Raw genomic sequence first — 13,156 nt, forward strand, 5'->3', positions numbered from 1 at the left:
AGATCACAATACAATAATAGAAATTTCACGGCTAATCTACCAACCACCATTCTATTTCGGACGGCAAGGTGTTAATGGCCATATATGGAGATCTCTGTGTCAGTCCTTGTCCCTTTTATGCCCATATATGGAGATCTCTGTGTCAGTCCTTGTCCCTTTTATGCCCATATATGGAGATATCTGATGTCATCAATATTAAGCCTGCATATCTTGGAATGTCCATAAATGGGCATACTGTGTCAGTCTCATGTGGTCCATGGTGTCAGTCATCTCCATATTTGGGAAAAGTGAAATCTTTGCCTTTTCCCATTCAAATAAAAATATCAATAGACAGACTGGTGAACTGCTTAGGAAACATTGGCACAGCAACCCATGAGCTCTAGTAGCCTTCAAAGTATGACATTTCGTATAGCTTATAGGCCTACTCATCACCACTAGTTGAAGGGGACTCCACGCTCTGCGCTGCAAAATCATCCACTTGTATTTTTGTATGCCCAGTTTCTTTGGCCCCGTTCACTTTCTATTGGCAGCATGGCCAGTCCAGTAAGTCTCTCTTGTCCCATTGTGCTTCTCAAGTATAGTTTTTAATCCTTTTCAATTTTGAGAATTACCGCTTGGCAGTTCATATGCATTTCCGCTCATGATTAAGCCATGCGTAAACAACACATTGCTGAAGGCTACCTGTCTTGTGTTGACAAGTGATTGATGATGACGTAGTGTGCGCCAATGGGCAGCTGTTGATAATGATAAAGTTTTAAATGGGCCCGCCTGCCCCACCTAGAGGCGGAGCACTCAAAGTGCGTCCAAATCCTAATAAGCAGCCGCTTACCCAGCTTACTCGGACGCTCCACCCTGTATAGTGTATAGCAGTGTTTCTCAACCTTTTTTCTGCATGGGCACACTTTTCATGTCCCAAGAATCCATGGGCACACCAACATAATACGGGGGTGTAAATATCGTCACTGTCGGGAAGAAACCTTGTAAGTTTCATAATGTGTACGTGTCTTCGTCAAGTAACACCCTGCTTCATCATACAAGGCTGTCACACAACAGCAGATCTACAAGCACACAACGCCTCGCACCGCGAGGCGTTGTGTGCTTGTAGATCAGCTGTTTTCACTAGTTTAAATCATTTTTAAAATGATAAATACAATACTGGCTTTCAAGCAGTTTCAAGGGGCACACTTGACCCTTCTCAGGGGCACACCAAAGGTCCCCAGGCACAGTGGTTGAGAAACACTGCTGTATAGTCTGGTTGCCCAAACACAACAACAATAAATAGCATGTGTCATCATGACATCATCTCCACACGACTGACTGGTGGATGCAACGAAATAAGCTCATTTAAAAGAAAAGCTTTTATCATTTGAGCTCATTTCTCCTACAAATAAGGCTTCCAGCTCGCTTTCCATGGCGACAGAAGGTGCAGATAAGACTAGTAAGGATGTGCCAGTTCCTGGAGCAGAAGACACCAGGTTTGACCTGGAGAAAGAGACGGAGCTTCGCTTCGAGGCTGCGGCAGGGGAACGCGTCCAACTGGAGCTCCTCACCGGGACGGCTGAGGTCTTCGGTTCAGAGCTCACCCGGAGCAAGAAGTACACATTCGGACCAGGCTCCAAGATAGCGGTGTTCACCTGGCAGGGCTGCAGCGTGTCCCTGTATGGTAAAACAGCAGTCGCATGCGTGTCCAAGGACACTCCCATGCTACTGTACCTCAACACACACGCTGCTTTGGAACAGATGAGAAGACAGGCCAAGAGAGACAACGAGAGAGGACCCAGGGTGATGGTGGTAGGGCCTACAGATGTGGGGAAGTCCACAGTGTGCCGGCTGCTGCTAAACTACGCCGCGAGACTTGGCAGGAGTCCTACCCTGGTGGAGCTGGATGTAGGACAAGGCGGGGTGTCGGTCCCGGGGACCGTGTCGGCGCTGCGTATTGAGCGCCCGGCAGACGTCGAGGAGGGGTTCTCCGTCCAGGCTCCTCTGGTGTACCACTTTGGCTCGATCACCCCGGCGACCAACATCAGACTTTACAATGAGCTGACGTCCTGTTTGGCCGAAGCGTTTGCCCAGCGCTGTGGGGAGAACAGGAGAGCCAGCGTCGGAGGCTGCATCATCAACACCTGCGGCTGGGTGACGCAAGCCGGTTATCACGCTCTGGTGCACTGCGCCTCCGCCTTCGAGGTGGACGTGGTGCTGGTGCTCGACCGGGAGAGGCTCTACGACCAGCTCAGGCGAGACCTCCCGCACTTCGTGCAGACGGTCCTCCTGCCCAAGTCTGGCGGGGTAGCGGAGCGCACCAAGGGGGGTCGGCGGGAGGCACGGGACGAACAGATCCGCGAGTATTTCTATGGCTTCCGCGGGGCGCCCTTCCGCCCTCACGCTTTCGACGTGCGCTTCTCAGATGTCCGCATCTACAAGATCGGGGCGCCGTCCGTCCCGGACTCGTGCCTGCCGCTGGGGACGTCTCGGGACGACGCGCAGCTCAAGCTAGTGCCCGTGGTGCCAGGGCCAGACCTCACGCATCATGTGCTGAGCGTGAGCTGTGCTGAGGAAGGGGAGGAGGGGTCTAGAAGAGGTATAGTGGGGAGCCCGGTTTGTGGGTTTATTGTGGTGACTAGTGTGGACACTCAGGCACAGGTGATGACCGTGCTGTCACCAGCGCCCCGTCTACCAAGAAGACACACTCTGCTGATCATGGACATCCGCTTCATTGATGAGGCGGCTGTGGCTCAGGAGGTAGAGCAGGTTGGCCACTGATCCATGGGTTGGTGGTTCGAATCCCGGCTCCTCCTGTCTACATGTCGAAGTGTCCTTGGGCAAGACACTGAACCCCACGTTGCCTCCAATGAGTTGGTGGGTGCAAGCCTGCCACCATTGGTGTGTGAATTGGGAAGTGAGGACGCTGGCGTCGACTGTTCTACACTTCACCTCCCAATGTATGAATGAATGAACCAGCACTTGGAAAAGGGCTATAAAAATGCAATCCATTATTATTATTATTATATTATTCACGTGTGTTATCTTCATTATTTATCTATCAGTCAAGTTCTCCTCGACAGTGCAAAGGCAGGGCCCTTAGCCAATGAGGTGCAGCCAAAGGGTAGATCTTTATGCCCATACATGGTGTTACATGCGAGCCCACACTGTTTCGTAGGAACAGTATTTCTAGTTATTATTATAATCATTATTAAATAAAGGAGATTTCTAGGCACCAAGGATAATTTGATGAGGCCCTTGTCCCATCGTCGGGATACAATGAGCTCTGTTGGCCAGGTCTGGTGAGGCCTGCTAGAAAATGGAGCAAATCTCAAAGCATCTTGAGCATTTGACCACAGATTTAAAGTAAAAAAATCAAACACGACAAACGTGCATATCTCCTTTTATGGGCCGTTCTGTCCGTGACGTCAGTTATCTCCATACATGGAGATCCCTGCTCATACACACATCCGTGCTCATACACACAAAGCCAGACGTAGGATTGGTCAGCACCGCTCAGAAATAATCATAATTCTACAATTGTGATTCCGTGTCACAACAGTATATAATATTGACTACTATAAAATGTAATATAGTTATCTCCATACATGGAGATCCGTGCTCCTACAGACAAAACCAGATGTAGGAGCGGTTATCACCGCTCATAAATAATCATAATTCTACAATTGTGATTCTCTGTCACAACAATATTTCGAAAAAGGATAACTTTCATCAGTCCTCCATTGCTTCCATCCGGTTGTCCAGAACTACAGAACCGACTGATATGCCCATATATGGCCATATAGAGATGATATCTGCACGTGTGTCTGGGTCGTTATAGACTCGTGGGGAACATAGAACCTTTTTTGCCAGACCCATGAAATGGGTAGGCCTACATAAGCAAATGTCGGTCTGTCCGGGTTTTCTATATAAAGGGTATATATGATGATGACATGATGATGACATGCCTACAAAAGGCATGATGTCATAAATGATGATGACAGACAGGGGGTCTGGCACAACCAGGTTGACCTGGTCTAGTTTAAGTTGAGCGGGGAACATAGAACCTTTTTTTGAGGGGGTAAGTGGGGAACATAGAACCTGGGGAACATAGAACCTGGGGAACATAGGTACGGTCCCTTCTCCAATATGATGTAAGATTCTAAAAATGTACAGTAATTCAGGGATGCCGTAGTTGAAAAGGTTATTTACAGGGGTGCCCTGAGACCAACAAGTTTGAAAATCCCTGGTCTAATGACCTCCGTTATATATGTCTCTTTAAGAAGAATTGGTTGCCATGGTTTTGGTGATATATTGATTGGCTGCTTCCCAGTCACAGGTGATTCAATCACCATGCAAGCCTAAATAAACCTCTCCAATCACACCACATTGCTGCTGTGCTCTGATGAAGGCCAACTAGCCTGAAACGTTAGCGCTTTGTCCTCCTTGTGTGGCCACAGTTAAACAGGTGAAATCGAGCCACTGTCCCTGTTCTTTTCTGAAAGGTTGGTCACGTTGGTGAGTGCGACCACACTTTTTTGACCACTTAACCCATTAAGCTGAGGCTGATTCCCAGGGGTGTCACACCAAATTCTGGGCCCTGGGTACAAGGATTCACTGCAGGCCCCCCATGAATGTTCTTCATATAGGGGAGGGGGTTTAACCCATTTAGACTGGGAACGTGTTATGTTGTGCTTTAACTATTGAAAAATAGCAGAGTGCCGTGCTGCGAGCTTGTATATTTGCTATTTTTGAAACCGTGAAAATGTGTGCAAGTCTTTGAATATTTCATTTCCTTCTAAGGTTTTTTGAAAAACCTATGTTTCTATGTCAGTGGTGCTCAAACCTTTTCATGTCAAGGACCCCCAAAATGACCCCCCCCCCCCCCCCCCCCCCCCCCCCAATGTTTGTGTAAAAAAGACATATTCAAAGATTTGCACACATTGTCACGCATTTTCAAAAATGGCAGATCTACAAGCTCGCAGCATGGCACTCGGTGCCGCACTGTGAGGTTGTAGACCTGCTATTGATGTCATGTTTAAACAATCAAGAAAAGAGGCGATCAAGTACTATCCATAATATAAAGCAATTTAACACTTATTGCACACTAATGAATGATTTTGTCAATTGTCATCCTCATAGATGATGGTCAGCCACAAACTCACAGTAAATAAAAAAAGATACTAGTTATGTTTTGAATTTGTCGTCTCACATCTTTCCACAAAATATTAGAAAACGCTCAGTAGTGAGCTCGATAAAAGCTTGGCTCAATAAGCAGGATCGATAAGGTGCTCATTATTAATGCAAATTAACGAGCTCCGTCCCTAACCTCGAGTGCATTCTCCAGCAACGGCGGCGTCACCGCGTCCAATGGGAATCCTGGAGAATGCATTCGCTCGTTCTGGGACAGCTTGCTAGATGAATTGCATTCAATCAATACAAGCAAGTAACTCCTTGTTAATTGTTATGCAGTTGTTTTTCCCAAAGATGCATCTACCCTGCCTTCTGCTTTGTCTGTGCTTGGGAGGACTTGCTGTAGTGACTGGTGGTGAGTACACAACAAACTAGCTGCAAATTGCAACACTAGATTATTATTATTTTTTATACATGTTGATTTGTTGAATCTAGGGTTGCAATAGGCTACCTTGATTGGCATCCAATGCATCCAAACAGTGTTTTTTGCTTTCTGCGTACCTTCCCCAAATATGGAGATGACTGACATCTATGATGTCTGACATCATTCACCACATGAGACAGTATGTCCATATATGGGCGTTTCAAGATATGGGCTTAATATTGATGACAGGGATCAGGGATCTCCATATGGACATAAAAGGGACAAGTACTGACAGATCTCCATATATGGCCATTAATGTATTGTAATGTAATGTAATTATCTTGCTTATTGCAAGTCCCTCTGGCTAAGAGCGTATAGGCATACTGCTAAATGCCTTTTTAATTGTAAACTGTCAATGTGTCTTTCAGGGGGCAGTGATTGGTGCTATCATGGCTGTGGTGAGGAGACTGTTTTTACATCCGGATCAAAATGCAGGAACATTCTTCTCTGGTGTGTGTGGTAAATGTATTAATAAAGTCTTAATCGTGTCCTGTCAGTACACACTCCCAGCTACTGGAGAGACATCCCGGGTGCTTTCTGTGGAGGGAAGTGGCAGTCTCCCGTTAATATCGTCACCGGCCAGGTCGTCACCAACGCCAAACTGGAGAACTTCACGCTTGACAACTTCTCCAACCGACACGTGCTCAAGAATCTGACCAACACCGGCCATACAGGTAACAGAGGCGTAATTTCAGAAAGACAGAGGGTGGCGCTTAAAGGACAACTCTGCACTAAATAACATCTAGGCTCATTTTCCTACTTGGAGTATATTGATCAGGCAGAAATGCCCCTGTCGGTCATTTTCCCCAGCAGACCACAACATTCCTCATAGCATGGAGTGGAGTGGAGCCCTTAAGCCTACTTCACCACTTTTCAACCTGTCTTCATATGGAGACACTAATGTCCTCACTAATGTTCATGATAAAATAGCTCATTTATTTTTTCCTACTCAGTCTGGGTCTAGGAGAGCATGTGGGCGGGTCAAATCCATCCACCAGTGACATCATCAATGGGGAATCCAAGCTAATAGAAACTGCAGGCTTTCTATTCCTGAAAAGTTGCAATGTTAAAGTGGACGCCATTATTCTTTTCAAAAATATTGTTTAAAAAGAAAATCTGTCAAATGATGATGTCACTGGTGGATGGATTAGACCCGCCCACAGCTCTCCTATGAGACCCAGACTGAGTGGAAAAAAACTGTGCTATTTTATCATGAACGTTTTGTTTTTTATTAGTTGTCATTGTCTACACATCTATGCCTGTCAAACGCTCACCCCAAAACATGATTTACGAGATTGTGGCGGCTTGTGTGGGGCAACAATTTTCAAATCGTAACATTCTCAAACGAGGGTCTGTGGCTAAATGCATATCGATTCTGGAGTCCTTGTGTTTCCAGCAGTGTTTACCAGCAGTAAATGCATCCTATCAACAAGCCAACAATGATAAGAACAGTTAAAGTGGAAAAGATCCAAGGCTGACAGTAGTAAGATTTGGACTGTGTACCATAGACTATAAGTTGTAGTTTCACTCCAGTAGATGGTGCACATTAACCACAACATGAAGAGAAGCAGACCAGTGGTTCTCAAACATTCAGCTCTAAGACTCCATATTGATATGCATTTGGCTAAAGATCCCCATTGAAATGGTCTGACTTGTACCAGGGGGACCCCATACATTTTTTTCTCAATCTCAACATGTTTTGGAGGAAGACATCTGCAAACTGTGAGCTTGCAACATTGGCAATTGTCTTATAGCTGAAAAGTCTAATGTGTTGTTGGAACGCGGTTCTTCATTTAGCTGGGGACCCATATACTTTTACTCTAGTATAATTCTGAATACTTTTACTGGTAGCAAAGTCGTTTTAATGTCTGTTAGGGCTATTGCTACTTTGCCCTGGCTTGTGGCAATGCCTAAGTGGTACCAGCTGTAGGCCAGCGGGCACCCTTGTACTTTCTACTTTTGATACTTTAAGTACATTTTTAAAACAATGCTTTACTACTTTCACTCAAGTCAATTTTGAATGGGCTTGTACTTGTAACAGAGTGTTTCTACATTGCAATAGTGATACTTAAAGGTCCGCTGACACGCCCTGAAATTATAATAGTATGATACAGTAGGTCACGTGGTCTCTCTGAAAACGCTCTGAAATAGTCTGAAACTCATGTCACAGTGTAATTAATCTGCCCCTCGCCCCCCAACAACAGCTGACCAGTACAGTACAGTAAATAGTCTTAGTACAGTCAATTAATTTGATTGGCTTATAATTGCGCGTTCTCACAATGACATCATAAACATATTAACTAATATTTTAAGATTACTTTTTAAAGTGACAGTACCCCTTTAGATGACAGTCCTACTTTAAGTAAAACATTGCTTTTCCCACCACTGGTTTCAGTGAAGTGTGACTTGGAGGAAAAGCAGGTTGCAGTGAGTGGAGGAGGCCTCAATGGAAGCTACTCTGCTGTCCAGTTCCACTTACACTGGGGAGGAGAGTCACAATATCACCCCGGCTCTGAGCACACTGTGGACGGACACCGATACCCCATGGAGGTGATGTATCTGTAAACTTCAAACATTTCCAAGTCAAGGACCCCTACATCACTATAGGGTGGTAACCTCGAGTGAGTGAGTGAATTCTACAAAAGTGTGCCATTCCCCATTTTCAGTGTTTGATTTTTTTAAAGTTTTTAATGGAGTTTTTTTCTTCTAAATCTACATTTTTGCAGGGAAAAATATATTTTGCAATAAGAAGTGGTTGTGTGTGGGTTTTATATTGAAGCAATGACATTGGATCCATTGGAACACACATTACCTGAAAAGTAACGGTTTGTTTGTTTGTTGGGTTTACTTTCACTTGTGTTTTTACTGGTGAAATGTATTTTTCCATCCATAGATGCACATCGTGAGCCTGAAGGAAGGCCTGACCGTGGCCCAGGCCCTGGCTGATCCAGAGGGGATCTCCGTTCTGGGCTTCTTCATTGACGTACGTACATTTCGACTAAAGCCCTTTGCACACAGGACAGTTGCGTTTTTTCCGTTTGCTGCATGAATAAAAAGCATTGGATTTGGTGTGCAATGCTGTGCGGAATCGGCGCTGCGGATCCCAAAAGAAGTCATAAAAGGAGTGATGAGTTTTTTACCGCATGCGACAAGACGCACAAATCGAACTGGGTTCGATCGAGAAAAAAACGCACGGCCGCAGCCACTCGTCGCACGGCTAATTCGGATCCGGTGTGCATGAGGTCGTAGAGAATCATTGTTTTCTTTTAAAAAAATGAAATTGACCGTTTTATCCGTGCGGATAAACGCGCCTGTGTGCAAAGGGCTTAAGAGTTAGGGATGGGTTTAGTTTTACTGAGGTTTGGGTTAGGTTTTAGCATTGTGGTTAACATTCACCAGGTTGTCGGCAGGTTAACATTCACCCGTGTCAAACAAATGGAACGTTGAGTAAATGTTATGTCGAATTATCGAAACGCTTGAAGCTCCCTACGTACACTGCCGCTCTCTTGAAAAAAAAAAAAAATTCTCAGCAGTGTGGGCTTCTATAATGTTTGACTATAACACTTGGATGGAGACAACACAAGCATAGACAGGAGTGAAAACATCCATATTCCGTCTTGGCGGGGATTCTGCTTGAGAAGCGACACATGAATGACAATGAATATTTAAAGCAGTGGTTCTCAACCAGTGGTCCGGACACCACCAGTGGTCCTTGAGGAGGTTCCAGGTGGTCCCCCCCCCCCCCCCCCCCCCGGCTAAATGGAGACTTGGTAACCAAATGGACCTTTTTTTAGAGATCTTCAACTCTTGAGAGTGTAACATGAAACCAATGGACAGGTCCATTTGGCATAATTTTACACTATGTAATTGTACAGTCTATGTAATTAGAGAATGCAGAAGAATTGCTATTTGTATCGTTTTGCCTGTACCACATCAATACAGCATGGAATTGTGGACAAAATCTGCCGAGGCTAAATCTCATCAAATGGTGGTCCGTGGCTCAAATGCCCTTAATGGACCTTGACATGAATAGAGTTGAAAACCATGGATTTAAAGCATTTCCTTTCCTCTGATGAGGTAATATCTTCTCTGTACAGGCAACAGAAGGAGCAAGCTCTCAACCGTGGGAAGACTTCACCTCTTACCTGATGAACCTCAACTCTAAAGGTTGGTCTACTGCTGGGGTTCTCAAAACCTTTTAATTTCAAGGACCAACCACCATATCTCTTGAGGGTGTACACATGGACCCACTGTTTCACCTGCTCAGCTGCAAACGTATTATTTTTATTTAATTATATTTTTTTGTTTTCATTGCTACTTTTGCTTGTTTTTGTTCAGTGAAAAGACTTATTTCTTTAGTTAGAATTGGTTTCAGTTTTTCATTGCAAAAGGGGGTAGTCGGCTCAGAAAGAAAATTGGATATCTCTACAGCCGATCTATTGATGAATTGTGAGCTTGTAGGTCGGACACTTTTGCCACATTTGTGTAACACTGACACATAGTATGATGTCTGGGCATTTAGTTTATGAAAACGGTCAAAATATTATTTCATTACAAAATTGACAATGTTTCAATCCGCTGAGGATCTTCTCCAGGTCAAGATCCGACGCGGACCAAAGAGTATTGTAATAAAGTAAAAAAAAACTTTTGTCGGTTTTTGGTATGCTATTCTTTTTAGCCCAGAACCGACAGCCGATGTGGAAGTTTCCTTTGAATAAAAACAAAAACAAAAAGACAAACATATTATTTGAAATCTGGAGATTGAATTCAAGGTGTCTGACTGATGGCAACAATATTGTGTAATTTATTTTATTGTTTTTTTGTTTTTTTCTCTTCAGGCTCATGGGTAAAGATGACACACAACATCTCTCTCAGTGATCTGATCGGAGACGTGGACCTGACCAAATTCTATCGCTACAGGGGTTCTCTGACCACCCCCACCTGCAACCAGGCAGTGGTTTGGACCGTGTTCCCCGAGCCCATCAAAGTCAGCAACACACTGGTGAGTGAACACGCGCACACACACACTTCCTACTAACATTTTAAGACAAGTGATTTTCTAAGCGATGGGTTGAAACAAGCGTTTAAATCGTTTGTTTTGTCAGCCTGTGGCCAGTTTTTCCCCAATGCAATTTTACAGAAGCAGTAATGCACAAGCGTGACTGGTCACTAATCTGTGTTCCTGGAAATGTTTCGCCACCAAAGCATTCGGGCGAGAAAACTGGCCACTGGCTGACTAAAACATGGAACTGGCTGACAAAACAAGTGATTTGAAACTATGGGGCTCTTAAGTCTGACATCATTTTGTAGGCAAAGGAGAACTTTTGGTGCCAAAAGGCACCAGCGCCCGTGAATCTTTTTACTATTTTTACTATTTAAAAATGTTTCTTCTCTTTCTTGTTGACAGGAAATTGGTAGAATTATACTTTAGTCGTTATTTATTTTCTCGGATCTTTATTTTCTCGGAAATGATGTCACGGCTTAAAAGCCCCATTGTTTCAATGTAAAGGGGGCGTGTCATCATTTCCACATAGCATCTTTTCGACATAGCATCTTTTCGACGCGGGTGAATGTTAACCTGGTGAAATGCTAATCTGCCGATGCTGGTGAATTCTAACCTGGTGAATGTTAACCACTATGCCTAAACCTAACCCAAACTCTAACCCTAACATCATTAAAACTATGCCTAAACCTAACCCTAAAACCTAACCCTAACACTACCCTAAGTCGAAATGATGGGCCGTCGAAAAAGCAAGATTTCCCCCAATTTAAGGCTTAGATTTTCTCCACCGCTCAAAAAGTATACAACTGAGAGACAGGAAAGCGACCTTTACTTTTTGGAGCCAATGTTTGGTAAAGGTAAGAATCGTGTAAACGTGGCGACCTATCGCCCGAAAAAATGGGGAGGGAGAGGTTCTGAAAGGAGGTACCTATACTATCTATACTTTCTCCGAAATGTTCGGTGAGTTGTTTTCCGACGTGCAAATTTCGGAACTCTCATTCGGTCTAATGCGTTTCAGAAGTCGCCAGGGACATCATTTTATGGTCGAAAAGGACCTTTTGACCAAAATCTTCGGTTCCGGTCGAAGTATCGACATGGGTTTAGACCCAACCTGAATCTTTTCCTAATTGTGGACCTTTCAAAGCAAACATTTTTTAACTCAAAATCACTGCTTCTGGCGGTCCCTGGAACAACACATTTTGAGATGGGGGTCCGCGGCCAAATACATGTAATTTTGGGGGTGCTTGCCATGAAAAGAAGATGGAGAATCGGGCCAAAAATATTGAAAGACTTTTCTTTTCTTCAAAAATGGCAGATCTACAAGCTCGCAGCTGTGCTGTGAGCTTGTATATCTGCTATTTTCAATAGTTAAAGCAAAAAATGGTTAAACTACGTAATAATGCGTTCCAGGTCTTGGGCACCGTCCAAACATTTCCGAGAGCTATCGTATCACTGCGAGCTTGTATATCTGCTATTTTTTTTTTAATCGTGAAAATTAGAATTTTGACCCGATTCTATAAGTGTCTTTTGAATCCTTCTAAGGTTTTTTGAAAAAACCTATGTTTCTATGTCAGCAATCTGGCCAGCCATCGTCAAAGAAAAGGTCCTTTTCACTTAACTGGAGCTCAGTTCGTCTGTTCTTGAGAAACCACTATGTCAGTGGTTCTCAAACCTTTTCATGTGAAGGACCCCCAAAATTATATTTATTTGGCCACGGACCCCCATCTAAAAATATCTAGTTCCAGGGACCACCCAGAAGCAAAATTTGAGTTACAAACGTTCGCTTTGAAAATACATATATTCAAAGATTTGCACACATTTTCACGACTTTTTCAAAAAATAGCAGATCTACAAGCTCGCAGCGCGGCACTCGGTGCCGCGCTGTGAGCTTGTATATCTGCTATTTTTCCCTGGTTAAAGCATTCAATAATTCTAGGCCTAGACGGGTTTTAAAGTCATTCTGTTGTGTCACAAACTGCTATCGTTCTAGATGGAGCGGTTCCCATCGCAGACCGGGCTCACCAACGTGTTTCGGCCACTCCAGCGGCTGAACGGACGTCTCATGTTGGCCTCCCCTGCTGTTCATTCTACTGCTACGGATGGAAGCGTCGACTGACAACATCTAATACAAGCCTTCTGTGTGTTTAGTTGCATTCTAGCTTCCCACGGTGCTGCGATGATCGCTGCAGTAAATGATGGCAACCTTGCTCAATAAACACACAAAGTACTGTGTACCGATTGGTCTGATTTATTTACACCAGTTCCCTGAATCTATTGAGGGCCTTTTTGACTTGTATGACACACTATTTTAAGGGATATTTCACTTTCAAAAAATGTTTTTGGTAATTTTATCAGGCTTTTATGAACACCCTGAACAGTTTTTAATTTGCTTGATACAATATTTAGATATTTGATGTAAATGTTATCAGGCCCTCTCCAGGCCCAGGGCCTCTACCCATACACACCCATTGTAACTTTTTTCTGGTGACTCATACTACCCTTCTAATACGTGAGCAGGCCGTGTTTTTTTCAATTATTTTTAATAATTATTTTTTTGT

General features: G+C 44.1%; 2 protein-coding genes across 2 annotated transcripts; both read left to right on the top strand.

Annotated features, from left to right (window-relative positions):
• Positions 1–1,410: 1,410 nt before the first annotated feature.
• Positions 1,411–2,760, top strand: clp1 (cleavage factor polyribonucleotide kinase subunit 1; the record flags this gene model as incomplete). The annotated part of the gene is made up of 1 exon (XM_080749563.1): positions 1,411–2,760. One exon carries the CDS (start codon positions 1,411–1,413, stop codon positions 2,758–2,760), a length of 1,350 nt encoding a protein of 449 aa, XP_080605689.1.
• Positions 2,761–5,466: 2,706 nt separating this feature from the next.
• LOC308304940 (carbonic anhydrase 9-like) lies at positions 5,467–12,714 on the top strand (the record flags this gene model as incomplete). The annotated part of the gene is made up of 7 exons (XM_080749564.1): positions 5,467–5,527; positions 6,094–6,270; positions 7,992–8,146; positions 8,490–8,579; positions 9,694–9,763; positions 10,435–10,598; positions 12,589–12,714. 7 exons carry the CDS (start codon positions 5,467–5,469, stop codon positions 12,712–12,714), a joined length of 843 nt encoding a protein of 280 aa, XP_080605690.1.
• Between the last annotated feature and the right edge of the window lie 442 nt (positions 12,715–13,156).

This window comes from Nannobrachium achirus (assembly GCF_963921795.1).
Source record: "Nannobrachium achirus genome assembly, chromosome: 19".
Lineage (NCBI taxonomy): Eukaryota > Metazoa > Chordata > Actinopteri > Myctophiformes > Myctophidae > Nannobrachium > Nannobrachium achirus.